General features: G+C 42.1%; 1 protein-coding gene across 2 annotated transcripts in view; it reads right to left on the bottom strand.

The window, feature by feature from the left end:
• The window catches only part of LOC144497167 (uncharacterized), a 146976-nt gene extending 131777 nt beyond the window's left edge, over nt 1-15199 (bottom strand). For both annotated transcript variants that reach the window (XM_078217971.1, XM_078217972.1), the window contains exon 1: nt 14948-15199. In XM_078217971.1, coding sequence (XP_078074097.1) covers nt 14948-15011 — 64 coding nt within the window. In that variant the 5' untranslated portion in view covers nt 15012-15199. The remainder of the gene's footprint in view (nt 1-14947) is intronic.
• Between the last annotated feature and the right edge of the window lie 2728 nt (nt 15200-17927).

Here is a 17927-nt window from a genome sequence, read left to right as displayed (position 1 = left end):
GTCGGGTTTTCTCTTTCAGTTACTATGCCCTGGGAGGGCATTGGCAACCTTGGACTTCTGTGACCATCAAGTCTGAAATGGGACTTGAACCCAGAGAAGTTTCTGGCTCGGAGATAGTAATGTTACCCACTGCACCACAAGACCTCCCACGGAGGATAGGCCTAGCCAATTTTTCAATTATCACGTAGATGTCAATGTTGTAGTTGTACTGGAATAGCTTGGCTAGGGGTCAGCTAGTTTGAGAACAAGTCTTTTGGAGAACTACAGTCAGGATGTCATCAGGGCTCATAAACCTTTGCTACATCCATTGCACTTGACATTTCTTCATATAACAATTAGTTGAACTTTGGCTTCATTATGAAGAGAGCCTGGTTAGCCTTGGGCTGTTTTCCTTTGAGCAAAAAGGCTGAGGGGGGACCAGATTGAGATGTACAAAATTAGGAAGATCATAGATCAGAAGAAAATTTTCACTTCAGTACAGGGGTCTGTAATCAGGAGGCATAAATTTAAGATAACAGGCAGGAGATTTAGAGGGGATTTGAGGAAACGCTTTTTCACCTGCAGGATCGTGTGAATCTGGAACTCTTTGCCGGAAGAGGGTGGTGGAGGTGGAAATCTTAACATTTGAGAAGCATTTAGATGAGCACTTGAAATGCCACAGCACGAGGCTACAGACCAAGTGCTGGAAAATGGGATTAGAATGGAAAGGTGTTTGATGGCCAGAGTAAAAACAATAGGCTGAAGGGCCTCATTCTGTGTTGCAAAACTCTATGACTAAGCTGGAGGGGACCTTGGGAAGAGTCTGAGATGGATCAGTCACTTGTTGAGACAGCTCTGTGCCAGAAACTATTTTGACAGGATACTTTTGGCTAACATCTCTGGGGGCAACCAAGCTTCTCCTGGCTAATGTGGACACTGCTGCAGGTGGAGAATACCCAGTGTTCTCATCACTGATGCTCAAGGGCCCAAATGTGTCTTCTACACTCCGCACTTTAGGGAAATTACAGCATCTGGAAAAGCTGCAAGTCATAACTTTGAAATTAAGCAAGTCCCCAGGTTTAGTCATCTTCAGTTTGCTTCCATATGAACAAGGCAGGTTGAATGCAGACACCAGCAGCCCAGCTCATCAATAGAACACTCCTTCTTAACCAGTTCCAAAATAAGTAAGAAAATAAATCTACATCCATCTGCTTTCCAGCTTTGGTTGAACGCAAAGACCCTGTAACTCAGCAAAAAAGTAGGTTTGCATTTATAAGTCTTTTACGACCTCCAGACATGGTAAAGCACTTTACAGTCCATGAGGTGCTTGTAATCACAGTTTAAAAACACAGGAAGGCAGCCTTAGTGTGCAAAGCAAGATCCCAAATCGCAACATGATAAATGGCCAGATGATCTGTCTTACTCACGTTGGTTTCGGAGTATTTATTGACCACCCCTACTCTTTGAAGAGCACACTGGGAACTTTCACATCCACATGAGGGAGCAGACGTATTCTTGGTTTAACAATTCACCCAAAAAACTTGTCCAGTGTAGTGTTCCCTCGGTATAACGGAATTGTTATATCTTCTGGATCCCGTAAGTATGAAAACAAATCACACTTTAGACTCAAACGCTGGCACTGCAGTGAGTGTTTCTTTCAGCTCTCCACGTGACGAGTAGACTGAAACATTGTTACTCAGCACATGACTGCAGTGCAGCAGTGAACATGGCACCCCAGGATATATATTCACATGGCAATTAGTTCCTTGCTCCTTACGAATAACATGACAATAAAAGCAAGAATACAGTATGTGCTTATGTCTCAGTACTAGGACTTGTGCCCACAACCTTCCGACTCACAACAGAGAGCACTATGCAGTGAACCATGCCTGACAGCAGGCATCTCCACTTGTCAGCTGTTTCACCACTTTTCTACTGTATTTCAATCCTTGTGGTCTTCTTAACTTCTACAAATCCTCACAGCTTCTGGGAAGAAACAGTGAGTTTAATTCCTTCGGCAAACATTCTGCTAACCTGGTTTGTATATTAAAAAAAAGTTTTTTAAAAACTTGGAAATACTTTGCCGTGCATAAAGGTGTCACTCAACTAGAACCTCAAAAGCAGTGGTTATAAACAACAGCATGTAGAGTGTCAAATTGGTAAGCCTGGAGCTTACCACCACGGTCATTGGGCATTCTCATTCATTGTGACCTTAGCACGGCAGCCTTGGCAGGTGTTACCAGAGGCAGTGTGATAGCATGTGTTCAATGAAACAGAAGGTCACTCAACAGTATCTAAAAAAAAAAAGGATACCACAGGTAGCTCCAAGGGTCAAGGTACCACTCGACATGGCAGTGGGGCCAAACAGTCTATAAGATCCGATGGCCTGTACATGCTGAATTAGCTCATCTCAACTCGGAAATTTGCTGGTAGTTCCAAGTTGCTTCAGTGACCCGAAAGGGACAATAAGGGAATAAATCACTCAGTTTTATTCCATGCGAAATTAGGTAATGAAATTCACCTCAGCACATGCATTTGTTCCATCGGTATCACAGATTATATCAATTACCCATTCAATCTCCAGGAATGCAACTTTACATTAATATTTTAGAATTCTGGATAGCACAGCCTATACAAACAACAATCGCAGGAACATAGAAATAGCATAGTTGAGGATGACTGGCATTGGCTATAAATTCAGCATCAATATTTATTATTCTCCTCCATATGTCAAAATATAGCAAGTTTCTCTGAAACACAATGGCTGATACTGACTAAACCAATTACATCAATGATGCCTCAAGTATCACCATGTGCAACAAAAACATGGTAACTGGTAACCAGCAAGTGACTTGAAATCAGCTACCCAAAGCAGGATTTTCTAAAAAAATGTTGTGACTTAATCACTGTCTGTGGCTAAACTACACAGAAACCTAAATGTGGTGCAGTTATGAATCTTCTGCGAGAACATCTAAACTATGCATGGTCAAAGGTGGTGGAGACAAGACCACGAGCAAGTCATTAAGTGAATCACAAAATTGGTCAAAACATCCTTTGGTCCTGTCCCTGAATAATAGTAAGAGGCAAGAAACTAGAATACAAGTAAGCTAGCTAGAAATAAAAACAGATAGCAAAAGTTTCTGTTAAGTATTTGAAAAGGGAAAGAACTACTAAATGAGTGCTGATCCCTTAAGAGGGTGAGAATTGAGAATTAAAAATGGGAAACAAGGAAATTGTCTAAGTGCTGAACAGGTATTTTGTGTCTGTTTTCAGAGTATGGGACACAAAAACATCCCAAGGGTACTTGAAAATCACAAGGCAAAAAGGAGGAACTTAATCGCAATCACTAAGGAAAAGGTACTCTTTGTTCTTTGAAAGCTATTAGAACAAAAAGTTGACAAGTCCCCTGGACCTAATGGCTTTCATCCTAGTGTCTTAAAACACGCAGCTGGCGATCTTCCAAAATTAAGATTCTGGAAAGGTCCCAGTGGATGGGGGAAAAAAAATCACAAATGTCACATCTCTATTGAAGGAGGCGGCAGGGACCAGGAAACTATAGGCCAGTTAGCCTAATGTCTATCACAAAGAAAATGTTGGAATCCATTATTAAGGAGGTTATTGCAGGGCATTTAGAAAATCATAATACCATGTTGACTTTGCCGGATTGTTTTGTGAAAAAGAAATCATGTTTTTTTTAAAGAATCCTTTGAAGTCACAACCAACATGGATAATGGGGAATATGTAGATCTATTGTACTAAAATTTCCACAAGCCATTCAGCAAGGTGTCACATTAAAAGGTTACGACACAAAATAAGAGCTCATGGTTTAGGAGATAACATATTAGTATGGATACAGGATCGGTTAAATAACAGGAAGCAAGGGGTGAAAAAAATGGGTCTTTTTTGGGTTAAGTTGTAACTAGTAGAATGCCACAGGAATCAGTGTTGGGGCCTCCTCAATTATTTACAATCTAGATCAGTGACTTTGGTGAAGAAACCAATTTATCATAGCTGAATTTCCTGATGACACCAAGATATGTAGAAAAGTAAGTTGTCAAGAGGACATACAGACAGATTTAGCTAGGTTAAATTAATGGATAAAAATTTGGTAGATGGAGTATAATATAGGAACATGTGATTCTATCCTTAAGCTGTAGTACCCAACAGCTCGTCAATGAAGCTGGGGAAACAAGCTACCAATCACCATGTCCTCAGATGATCTGCAACAACTTGCATTTATATACATGTACATCTGCTCACTCCGGCAGGAATAAAGGAAAAGTGGTCCATCATTTGAATGGAGAGAGACAGCAGAACGATCGAGATGTCTGGTTAAATGAAATCACAAAAGGTTGGTATGCAGGTGCAGCTAATGATGAGAAAGGAAAATGGAATGTTGGTGTTTGTTTCAAGATGCATCAAGTATAAAAGTAGAGATGTTTTGCTACTGCTGTACTGGCATTGGCAAGACCACATCTAGAATACCATTTCGCACAGTTTTGGTTTCTTTACTTCAGAAAGGATGTAACTATATTGGAAGTGATACAGTTCACTCAACTGATTTTTGCGAAGGTTGGGCCCATACCCATTGGAAAGAATGAGAGGTGATCTTACTGAAACAAACAAGATCCTGATGGAACCTGAAGGGTGAATGTTGATAGGATGGTTCCTCTTATGAGAAAACCTAAACTCGGGGTCTCTCATTTAAGACAGAGACTAGAAGCAGTTTTTTTCTTTCAGAAGGTTGTCAGTATCTTCCTCCGAGTGAGGCTATGTCATTTGAAATATTCAAGGCAGAGTTGGACCATTGATCAGCAAGGGAGTCAAGGGTTATGGAGGTGTTGGTCGTGGTGGTGGTTGAAGGTGAGGAGGATGGAAAGCAGTCAGAATGTGGAGTTGAAGCCACAATCAGATCAGCCATGATCTTATCAAATGGCGGAGTAGGCTCGGGAGTCAAATGGCCTGCTCCTGGTCCTAGCTCGAGTCACAGTTTTTGCAGCAGTCGATATAGTGCATGCAACACACTCCAATCATGCTCATGTTGCGAGAGAACAACTGGTTCCCAACAGGGAGTTTTTATGGGAGACAAATAGTTAGAGATCAGAGGTAGCACGGGATCAAGAAAGAGAATTTGGAGGATTTAAATTTGAGGGGCTCGCAATTATTGGGGAACTGGAAGCCAGTGTAGCTCAGCAAGGATGGGAAAGATGGTACAAAAGAAAATTTGTATTGGCAAGGATATAGGCTGTAAATATTCTGAGAGAGTTACAATTTGAGGGGGCTGGAATTAGGGAGACCGAGAGTTCAAACCGATTCAAATTTTTTGGAAGCACCGAAGAGGTGTGGAAGGAAGGAAGCTTCAGCAGCAATGGAATATATGTGGCAGAGAAAGCTCCAATTGAGATTAAGCAGCATTGTGATTCCACTTCATTGGATATGGCCCCAGTTGGAAGCCAGTGGGGCTGATCGAGTCAGAGGTCAGAAATATGCTACAGAAAACTCCTGGGTCAGATCATGGCCTGACTTTGTAGATTTGTTTTGCTTCTGACACAAGATGGAACACAATTCCAGCAAACAGTCAACTCCCAATTGATGGAAAACATTCAAGGAGTCCATAAACAATTCATAAATTTAACCTGGGTTTATTCAAAAGGACACAGACACTCATTGCTCCATTCTTAATACAGTTAAAATCCATGAGGCAGCATCATTTTTCTACACATGAAAACAAACTATTTTCTTGTGTGTTATTTTAGCAGATACACCGAATTCAATACTATTGCAACCATCACAAGGAAACATTCCAGCGAATGCTATCCTCATGACAGAGATTCCACAGACAAATACCTGACAGAGTCATTACAGGCAACAAGACATTCAATTGTAAACAAAGAATGAGAAACATCCCAATACGTAGACATTCAAGACTGTTGACATTTCAGCACAATGGCATCATCCAAAGACAATAAGTCTTCCTTTCGTCAAAAAAGCCCAGCTTTAAATTCCATCCTTTATCTTTAATCTGTAGCACCCAATAGCTAGTCAATGATCCTGGGGAAACAAGCTATCAATCTTAGTGTCCCCAGATGATCTGCAACAACTTGCATTTATATGGCACTTTTAATTCAGCAAAAGTCTGAAGGCATTTCATAAAATTTACCACAGATAAGAAATATACAAAGCACAAGATGAAGGAGAAGAAACTGCTTCCAGAACCTGGGATTAATTTCAAAAAAATTTGACATGTTTTCAGAACGGAATAGGCTCCATGGGGACAGATTCCTTCCCACACAAAACAGCAAATAAATTCTTTATGAAAATGATTATATATACACAGAAACCAGAATCTCACTTGCTCGATCTTATTTTCTAGCTGTCTGAATCTGAACCATCTCCCCGCCCGTTGTTACAGGCCATGCAATTCTGAAACAGGCAAGTGAAGAAAAAAAGTTACAAGCTATCAACCTAGCGCACAATTTAAGGGTGTTTCGGAAATAGATTAGGGATGGTGAACTGAACTGAGAATTAAAGAATTCCTTGAACTGAGTGGTTTGCATTTTAAGAGTCTGTTGCTCTGGGTCTGGAGTCACATGTAGCTGGCTCGACCAGGTAAAAGACGTTAGTGAACCAGATGGGTTTTTGAAAATGGTCACGGTCATCATTAGACTTTTAATTCCAGATTTTTATTAAATTCAAATTTCACTATCTGCCGTGGTGGGATTCAAACCCAGGTCCCCAGATCATTACTCAGAGTCTCTGGATTAATAGTTCAGTGACAATACCACCGCCACCTTTTATATGGCATGGATGCATTGAAGGTGAAGCTACATAGCTCTCTTCCTTTCTCCCTAATTTTACGTCAATAAATGGAGGCTCGTGTGGAGCATAAACACTCGCATATATCAGTTGGGCCGAATTGCCTGCTTCTGTGCTATTCATGTACTTAGTGCCTTTTGCAAGCATCAATTCCGCTTTTACAAATTATTACAAAATGTTCCATCAATGTTTTAAAATCTTTAACTCTCTCCTCATTCTTTTGGTGGTCTCAAATTTATTTCCTTCAGTTTCTGATTCATTGGCCAATCGAAATATTGTTTTCCAACTGCCTATTAATTCTTAATACAGACCAGTTACCTCACAATTTTAAAAAAAAATCTTTCCTTCTATCAATTCTCCAAAGGGCAACTCCGTTATGTTCAAAAAAGTCCACACAGTGGGGGAATCTAGTTTTATAGTGATCCTATCCAGATAAACCTCGATTGCTAATAAATCAGTAGTTCTCCAGAGCACTGTCCCTCCCTTAAATCAGCCAACGCCGCAAACCTGGGGCTGAGCCTGGAAGCTTCTTGACCCCCTCACGACCACATCAACGGATGCCGTCACCCAAAATGATCAGGGGAGCTGCATGTAAATGTCTGTCAACAGCTCTAGAGGATGGTGCTGCAGCAAACCTGCCACTTGGTGTCACTGTATCCCAATCAAGATCACACACCTGTAGCAAATCGTCCAAAATATACTGAAGATACTTGGAGGGGCTACTGATTGTAAAGCATCAAATCAGTGTTCAAACTTATACTGATAAGTTGAATTATAACCTTAAACGCCCTGTTCACACCAAGAGTGTGGTGTGGAAATCAAATCAGGAAATCTTCATTCAATATACACTATTAGGGTTGAAGCATTTTTAACTCAATCATGTGACCTCTGAATTCTTGCTTTACCAATTTTCTCTCCTTCTAAAGGCCCTGAATCCCTGTCGAGTTGAATTTCCACAATTCAACCACAGCTACCTCAATAAAAAGGAGTAACTGAGCTTCAGCAGCATGGTGGCACAGTGGTTAGCACTGCTGCCTCACAGCTCCAGGGACCAAGGTTCAATTCTGGCCTTGGGTGACTGTCGAGTAGAGTTTGCACATTCTCCCCGTGTCTGTGTGGGTTTCCACTGGGTGCTCTGGTTTCCTCCCACAGTCCAAAGATGTGCAGGTTAGGTACATTGGCCATGCTAAATTGCCCCTTAGTGTCCCAAGCAGTGTAGATTAGGGGATTAGTAGGGTAAATACATGGGGTTATGGCTGGGAGGGGGCCTGGCTAAGATACTCTGAAGTGCAGACTTTGTGGGCTGAATTGATTCCATCAGTGCTAGCAGGTGATTTGACCTTAGAGGAAATCAAGACAAAGCTTTATCCTGTTCTCACCCAAACATATTTTCATCCTTTCCAACTTGGGTCATTGGTTTGTGATCAGCTGGCCAACCTTGCTTTAATTCAAGCACGTCCAAGTCCAAAGATGTGCAGATTAGATGGAATGGCCATACTAAATTCCCCCTTAAGTTTCAGGGGACTAGCTAGGATAAATGCATGGGGTTACGAGGATCGGGTCTGGGTGGGATTGTGGTCAGTGCTGACTCAGTGGGATGAATAGCCTCCTTCTGCACTGTAGGATTCTATGATTCTATGAAATCAAGAAAGTTGCAGAAACCATATTACCCTGACTCATGCCAATTCAGTAAACTAAGACCAAAGATCGAAACTTACTGGACTACATAGCTCAGCTGCAGGATCAACTCATTGTGAAATCAATGGGATAACTTCAGATTCCATGTTTCAATGTGCATATTTCTTACTCGGGTCTTTTATATCCACTACAATTACTTCCAAACATGACCGGGTTCAGAATCCCACTTTAAACTTGTGAACTGCAGTATGCTTCCCCCTGACCTTTTCCTCTCTCCCTCAATACGGGCTGACTCCTTCCCTCTTCCTAACACAATCTATAATTTGCCAACGTCGGGGAGCAAAGCCAAGGGAGGTAGGAACACCACTCAACAAACATAGGTTTATTTGGAAAGACACTGATTATGAGAGGGATCACTGTACCTCCCTAACCCAAGGGCATGGAGTCTTATTGCAGCATACTCATTGTTGTCCCAGCTGAGATCAATTTACTGAATGTAGATGATTAAAATTAAATTGGGACTCTTCCTGGTCTGAATAGCTCAATACCACACCACATGCTTAATTTACCAGCTGAGTCATTTGGGCACGACAGGAATATTTTTGGTGGTCAAAAGTTGCGCTTTGCAGTACTGCATTTTTGGAGTTAGTATTCAAAATAAAGACAATCCTTGACTTAGTACCAACCACTATTTCTCACAAATCACTTGTCCCTCACTCATGCCACCGACTCTTTCCTATATTCCTGCCCCTCTCACTGATATTCGACTTTGCTACACAACATTTGACAGAAATGTTTGGTGAAGATTTAGATTTTTCAAAAAGAATTTAAGCATTCAATTTTTAGCCCGTTACTTCTTAAACCTGTAATGATTTCCTATGTTTTAACAGACTGAGAATCACTTCCCAATGCGCCAGACTTCAAGTTTACAGAGTACAGAGGCCTTTACAATTTCCTTACTTTTGGCTTGGGACTTTCTGCTGCCACTTTCACAAAAGCATCACTTAGTGATAAAAACCATGGCTGACCTGAAAGAAAGCAAAGTACGAGTGACCCATGATCAGGATCGCACTCCAAAAGTAAAAACCAGCTCATCAAGATGAAAAGAAAAGCATCTAAAAGGCAGTTTATCCTCATATTCATTTTGATAGTCAGTATTCTTTTGATAAAATAACAGAACTGATCACTGTATCCCCTTTTGAGGAATTGGGAAAGAATAGTTATGGGAGCTGGCACTGATTGTAACCCTCCTTCCCAGATTTATGACTGGCAATTTGCTTCTTTAACCAAATTACATACATCACCTCAACCACTGAGGAAGTTTCTTCCAGTAATATCAATACTAAAAAGTCATTTGAAGGATTGTGTTACATGTGTTTGTATATAATGGTGGTTCATGCTTCAAAGGAACCACTAGAATTTCCTTCCCATAATTCACTGATTTGTGGAACCAGTTTGTATTGATTCATTCAAATTACACAGACTTCTTCCAGAAAAAATGCGCTATATGAATAATGAGACATGAAACATGCTAAATGCTCAAGAGGCAAAAGGTGATTGGATTGATTGTTCCCACTGCTAGGATTTTCCTCGCCTCATGTCTGGTTATGTTGCAGGTCAATTGATAAACACTTATGACTATCCAACAGATACATTATCATTGGATCATGCAACTACATGATGGTAGGAAATGGAAACTGAAGAACCTTAATTTTCTTTAGTCCAGCAATTCCTATGTCTCTGTATAACCGGGACATATAATATGTTCATTCTGCTGTAGAGATTGGTGATCAACGCAGTCTACTTTCTGGTATTTGCCAAGGTCGACAACATAAGCTTTGCTTATTCCATTAAATTCTTCGGCCTCTGTTTCTATCCCCACTAATTTTCAAGGCACTAATCATACATGCATTTTTTCTCATGATTTCTGAGAAATAGGTCCATGACCTCAATACCTTTTCTCTTCTCTTACATCAGCTGAAGGGCTCCATCATTCATTCGCCTTGTCCAACTAATACTCAACTAGCCTCGAAGGTAACTAACTCAAATGCCCTTGCTTGCCTTTGTAATTAGGCCTTCAAAGTGCTTCTTGTTTTATTTTAGATGAAGAACATAACCTGGTTTATTTTAAGCTAATTCTTTAAAAAAAAGGGTTCTTCTCTGCCCAAGTGAAGTAGTAGGGCAGCATGATGGCACACTGGTTAGCACTGCTGCCTCACAGTGCCAGGGACCCGGGCGGTTGTCTGTGTGGAGTTTGCACGTTCTACCTTTATCTGCGTGGGTTTTCGCTGGGTGCTCTGGTTTCCTCCCACAGTCCAAAAATGTGCAGGTTAAGTTGATTGGCCATGTAAATTGTCCCTTGTTAGGGGGATTAGCAGAGTAAATACGTGGGGTTATGAGGTAGGGCCTGGCGAGGACTGTTGTCGGTGCAGGTTCGATGGGTCGAACAGCCTCCTTCTGCGCTGTAGGGATTCTATGATTCTCGTATGTGTTATTGGGAAACATGAAGGAGCGAAGTTACACCTTGCTTTCCAGTGGGCTGAGTGGCTTCAGCTAGAATTGCAGAGAGAATGTTGAAATTAGTTTCCAACCTTCCCCAATTTACAATAACCTATCAGAATCCATTCTCCTCCTGGAGGCGTACAGTAACTCCCGACTGGATGATGCAGCTGTGTGGGATCAGGTGGGCAAAGAATGTGTCTTTATCCCTCCTCTTAAGTCCCATTTTTCAACTGCACTTGGTCTATCCAAACTCACCTGGAGAAAACAGCCATATGTACAAGGGATCAGAATGCTGCCACCACCTGTGGAGTCAAGCCCTTAGCTCAAGGTAAAACAAAAAGAGGTCGAGTTGAATTCTAAACCCACTCTTGGCATTTTCTTGTCGCCTCACACAGGGTATTTCTATTACACAGCATTTTATAATTTTTTTTCTTACACTCTGTTGAAGTAGGTTTCCAGACCAGTAATCTAGAGACTGTGTGTTCAAATCTCACTCTGACATTTGAACATATTTAAAGATAAATTTATCTGGTCCTATAAAGCTAATTCCAGTAATGGTAATCATAAAGTTGTTGGATCGTCATAAAACAAATGCAAATGATTCTTTAGGGAACAAAACCTGAACAGTACCATCATCACAGCCACCTCAAACTAATAACAAAACCAGGGAAGGGAAAGGGGCTTTCAAAGACAGCAGCACATACCATATGCACTGGCAAGGGAAGGGAAGTGGAGTACTGGAGGCTTATCATGAGAGTGCCGTCCTGTTACTTCAGAGCCAAGGTTGAGCTTGCAGAAATGGGATGTATTATTTCCAAATGTGTCTCTACCTCCCATAATGCAGCCCCACCCATTCCTTGCTTCATCTCAGGTCTTCGGACCTTAACAATGTTAACACAGAATCCAAGCCAGTTCAAATTGAAACTAAGATATATAGGTTTTCTTTATTAAGAGAATTTATTGACTTCACTTGGCCTCATAGCTCTCCTCGCAACCCCAAAGTCCCAGCTGTCCCCCACTGACATGTGCTCCAAGTAGTTAATTAAAAATGCCTTTTGTATCCAAACAATATAATGAACATTCTATTAAAGAACATATATTTTCTGCAAGCACGGCAATACACGATGACTCAAGAAGGCACACAAGCTTCCTGAAGCAATAAACTATCTGAAGAGACACATGAAAGCAAAAATGTAAACAAAAACTAGGGGAAAGAGTCTGAAGCTCTTTATCCTTTTCCCATTTGCTTTTGAAGAAACAGATCATCTTACAAAAGCCAAATGATTTTAACAGCTAACTTGCGAGTTGCAACTGTTACCTGTCTGGCGTAAACACCGCTCAGGACAGTGCTCAATGACTGGTCAATAACTATAACTATGATCATTTCATGGTGTTTGACCATACTGTGTGAAGTGCAATTGTCAACCTGTACCAAGAATGTAGCGAGTGTGAACCAAACACAGAACATATTCAAACCTTTGCAGAAATAGACCAAAACTGCATTGGTGTTAAACCTGATCTTCCTTTTTACACATTCCTATGGTTACAAAGCAAGCATCGTAGAAAAGGCTACCCATTGAACTACTTCCTGTATGTCACACTTCCCTCACCTCCAACGACAAATGTACATTTTAGTTATAACAGCATTTTATTCAAGCAACACCTTCACAGCCTGAAGGCTGAATTGCAAAGTGACTTGCGTAAAATAATTTATATATAGACTAAAGAACAAGGTTAAAAATAGGCAAACGTAACAATAATGAAGTGATAAAAATAGATAGATAAACAAATTCAGCATAACAGGGAAGTAATGAACGGGATATTAAAAGGATAATGCTCAATTAAAATTACGTTCCTACATTACAGGCAGTACATTTTATTCTACTTCCTGCCATACACTAAATAAAACTTATTCCACTCAGCCCAACATGGGGCATTTGAATGTCCTGCTTTGTCTGTAATTTCTCTCACTTTGAAAGGAGAAGGCGAAATAAATCTGTCAACTTGGCTGGAAAGTAAGGATGGTCAACAATAACACATCTTTATATCATACCTTTAATGTAATGGAACACCCCACCTAACTCAGCACGGTCTGAGACTTTCTGCCCCTTGCTTAAGACTGTGCTTGGGATTGGTGTCATGCTAGACTATTGGACCCCAGAACAGCGGACGGCATTCAAATTCCAACTCTCACTCAGGAAACTGACTTTACAACCCCTTCATTACATAGTAGCCCTACCATCCTGATTTAGGCCAAACATCTCAACACAATTTGGATACATGGATAACACAGAATAGCCGATGCGTTTATTTCCATAACAACAGCCACTGAACTTCTAAGTAAATCATGTCAAGTGCTCCAAGACACTCCAATGACGTGATAAGATACTGCACAAACACAAGTGTTGCTTTCTTATTTCACAGTGAATGGTGCATTTACTGGTAGCTCAGGGAGTTTCCGCAAATGCTTATTTTAATTTTCACAACTTTTTTTGAGAAACATGTTATGTAGCTCAGCCCATTCGACAGCATAAAAGCACACAGTGCACTCACGTTTTCAACAAGAGTTAAATCAGTGTTTCGTCATGTGGGTCTTGTGTGTGTGTGTACCTGGGTAGAGTTAATAGCATTTCGGACCGATGACCCAACACATCAAACATGCACTGTTCAAACCTGTGCAGCAAAAGAAATCCTCCACAAACTTCAAACAAACTAAAAAAAAACAGATGTTGCTGCCTTAATGCAAGGAAAGAACACAATGCACAGGTGAACCCTCACAAAACGTTCACCTCCATTGCATACCAAATAATACCATCCCACCACAAGTAACACAAAGCGTCCATCCCCTCTTTTTTTTTAAAAAAGCCACAAAGTCAACTTCGCTCACAAGTAATGAATGGGCTTCCTCGCAGGCAAGCTCATGACAGAAAGTGCTGCCATGCCATTTCACCCCGTTTCTTCTCACACCGTAAAACGTTTCAACACACACCACCACTTCTATGCAAACATGAATCATCAGTCTTTTGACTAATAAAATTTCCACATTGTCACTTGCACCGTGCGATCTTTCAGTTCCCTTCCTGACACCAACACATATTGTTAATAAAATTTCTATAGTTTGTATGACTTATTTTAAATTATTTTTTTTAACGAAAAGTACAGAGGAGTTTCGGGAAAGCACAGTTGTCAAGCAGAGAGAAATGAAGACAGCAAGTCAGTCCCAATCCAGATGTGGTATCGCTGCCAAAGTTTTTGTGTTAGGGTCGCTTTTGAATTCTGCATCGTGCAAATAGTACCGATCTGCAGAAGTTTAACTAACCTTTTGGGCAAAAGTTAATAATATATGGATGGGGGGCGGGGGAGAGTAAATATATTGGTTTAGTTTGGGGTGGGCACCAAGCCCCTTCTCATCAGTCTGGACAATTATACTTTTTCCGTCTTAAACCGAAACTTTTTTCAGTCCTTGGTCTGTCGCAGAGATTTTTTAAGATGGGGAAATGGATGGCGGAGTTCATTTTGGATGTTAAGAATCTGCCACTCGAGTGAAGAAAGAGAGAGAACTTTTAGTCAACTCCTCCAGCAGCCTGATCACACTGGATGGAGGGAAATATTAACAATGGGAAAGGAGTTTGTGACAGGATCCTTCACCCTTGCAGCCCCAGAAGCGCGCTGAATGATCAGGGGAAAAGTTTCATGAACTTTGCCGATGATTTGGAGAAATAAAAAAAAGTTTTTCTCTCCCCCCCCCCCGCCCCCCAAAAAAACTTTTAATCACACAAATGGAGGGAAGGCGGCGATGGCAGTCGGTCTTGGATCGCTGTGGAAATGCCTTTTTAATTTTCTCCTTGACTGATTTTCTCGGTAACTTTAACCGCGATCAAAGTTTTGTCGCAAGTTTTATGGGGAGGTGGGGAAGGGGAGGATGGCGACAGCCCGGCTCTCCAGCCTGCAGGAGCCGGCGCTCGGCCCAGGGTGGTCGCCCCCTCCCCAACATCTCCCACCCCTCACCTACCTCCACACACAGCAACGACCCCCAGGACGCCCCATAGATTCCTCCACAAGCGGCTGGCTCCCATCTCTCGGCAGCTACCCTCCTGTCAGCCAACACTCCTTCCTCATAGAAACCTCCAGGAGATCAGGGAAAGTGGGAGGTGGGTGGGTATAAGGGGGGGTTTTCTTTTCCCCACCCCAAAAAAAAATTTCGATTTAAAGTTGAGGCGACTCTGGAGCGCGGCCGCCAACCCCGAACTCTCCAACTCCAAACTTCGGCGACATTGGAAAGTGGTAGTAACTTTCCGAGACCGCCTCACTCCCTCCTCCGCTAGCCCGCTGTAAATCCCCGCCCTCTGCTTCCACCCCCCTCCTCCTCTTTTCTCTCTCTCCTTCTTCTCCTCCTCCTCCTCCTCCCCCAGCTCTGGCACCGCCTTCAATCCCACACCCTCCCCAGCCCAGACATTAACTTCATCCACATCTTTTATTTCTTCAAATCGGAGGAACTATTTAACTTCCGCCTTTCTGCGGAGGTATTTAATTCTTCAAGTTTTTTTTGGTTAAAAATGTGTCAATTATTTCAGAATTAAAGCCAGATTGATTCCTCACTTCCACCCCCAATCCATCTCTTCAACAAACTGCTGTCCACCGAGCAAAATTGTTAATGGATTGTGAGACATGGAAATAGTTTTTGAAAGTTTCGTTTTAACTTATTTTCGAGAATGGAATTAAGCAGCCGCAACTTATATTTACATAAAGTCTTAAATGTCATGAACCACATCCCCAAGGTACCTCGCAGGGCGGCACAGTGGTTAGCACTGCTACTTCACAGTGCCAGGGACCCGGGTTCAATTCCAGCCTTGGGTGACTGTGTGGAGTCTGCATGTTCCCCCCGTGTTTCCTCCGGATACTCCAGTTTCCTCCCACAGCTCAAAAATATGCAGGTTAGGTGGATTAGACATGCTGAATTGCCCGTTAGTGTCCCAAAATGTGAAAATTATGGGGATTAGTGGGGTAAATATGTGGGGTTATGCGATAGGGCATAGGTGGGTTGCTCTGCTGGAGAGTTAGTACAGACTCAATGGGCCAAATGGCCTCCTTCTGCACTGTAGGGATTCTATAACTCTCAATTCTATAACTCTTTATATTAATTAATAAAAGTATGATCCCTGAAGTAGTTGATGCCAAAACATTGAATGTATTCAAGAGGCGGCCGTATATTGCACTTGGGGCAAATGGAATCAAAGATTATGGGGAGAAAGCAGGGTGAGGCTATTGAGTTGGACGATCAGCCATGATCATGATAAATGGCAGAGCAGGCTCAAAGGGCCAAATGGCCACCTCCTGCTCCTAAATTCTATGTTTCTATGTCACTACAGACAGATAGTGGTCAGAAGGCCAAAAGCTGGATCAAACAGGTAGCTTTTAAGGAGCGTCTTAAAGAAGGAGACTGAGCCAGAGAGGTGTAGGGATGGAATTCAAGAGCTTGGCATCCAGGCAAGTGATTGCATGGCATTCATTAGTACAGCAATTAAAATTGGGGATGTACAAGAGGTCGATATTAAAAGAGTACAGGTACTCAAGGGTTGTAGGGCTGAGGAGATTACAGAGATAGGGGGGGCCCAGGCCATAGAGATGTTGTTTGACTGGGAGCCCGTAGATCGGCGAACCGAGGGGGTGATGGGGAATGGGACTGGCTGCGAGTTTAAGACCATGGACAGCAGAGCTTTGTATGACCTCAAATTCATGGAGGGTGGAACATGGGAGGCCAGCCAGCAGTGTATAGAAATGACTGCATCTGGAGGTAACAAAGGCACAAGGATGAGTATTTCGGCAATACTTGAGCTGAGGCAGTGGTGGAGTCAGGTGATGTTATGGAGATGAAAATAGGTGGTCTTAGGGTTGGCATGAATATGAGGTCAGGAACATAGCTCAGAATCAAATATGACACCCAGGTTACAAACAGGCTGGCTTACCCTCAGACAGGGGAGGAATGGATTTGATAGCTCAGGAACAGAGTTTAGAGCTGTAACCAAAAACAATGGCTTCAGCCTTCCCAATATTTCATTATAGGAAATATGCTGATCAACTTTCGCTAAGGCATAAAATGTTATTTTGAGTTTTATTTTTGGGAGATAAGTTGGTTGAAGTCGAATGGCATCTCAAATGCCATGCTCTGTCGTGACGTGACTGATACACCTCACAATTTGGTTCTCATCTTCTTGCTGTCACCTAACTATATTACTTGTTTCAGAACACGAGAACAGGAGTCAGCCAGTTAGCTCTGTCACTCAATTAGATCATGGCTGATCTGCACTTCAACTCCATTTAGCTCTATATCACTCATTGCCCTAATAAAAATCTGCCAATTTCAATCTTTATAGCTCCAGTCCCCTGCCTTTTGGGGGGGGGGGGGGGGGGTGGATTCCACATTTCTTGGACCCACTGTCTTCACAATACCTGCACCCATACAACGATAGGTTTGAATGTGCCGCAATTGCAGTAACTACCAAAGCTAGGTGGGCTGCAAATTACAATGGGGCATAAATGTGATTTCATTTCCTGAGGACTTTCTGTGTACCACATTTACCCAGATAATGACAGTGATTGCCCTTGAAAATCATGGTAGCACAGTGGTTAGCACTGCTGCTTCACAGTTCCAGGGACCTGGGTTCGAATCCTGGCTTGGGTCACTGTCTGTGTGGAGTTTGCACATTCTGCCTGTATCTGCGTGGGTTTCCTCCGGGTGCTCCAGTTTCCTCTCACAGTCCAAAGATGTGCGGGCTAGGTTGATTGGCCATTCTAAATTGCCCCTTAGTGTCCCAGGATGCATAGGTTAGAGGGATTAGTGGGTAAATATGTGGGGATAGGGCCTGGGTTGGATTGTGGTTGGTGCAGACTCGATGGGCCGAATGGCCTCTTTCTGCACTGTAGGATTCTATGAAAATCATTACGTGTCATTTTGGGACATTACTGAGAGAAATTTGATGGGTGCCAGAAAA

Source organism: Mustelus asterias, chromosome 8 (genome assembly GCF_964213995.1).
Source record: "Mustelus asterias chromosome 8, sMusAst1.hap1.1, whole genome shotgun sequence".
Lineage (NCBI taxonomy): Eukaryota > Metazoa > Chordata > Chondrichthyes > Carcharhiniformes > Triakidae > Mustelus > Mustelus asterias.
Note: the sequence above shows the minus strand (reverse complement) of the source record. Positions and strands in the feature narration are given on the sequence as shown.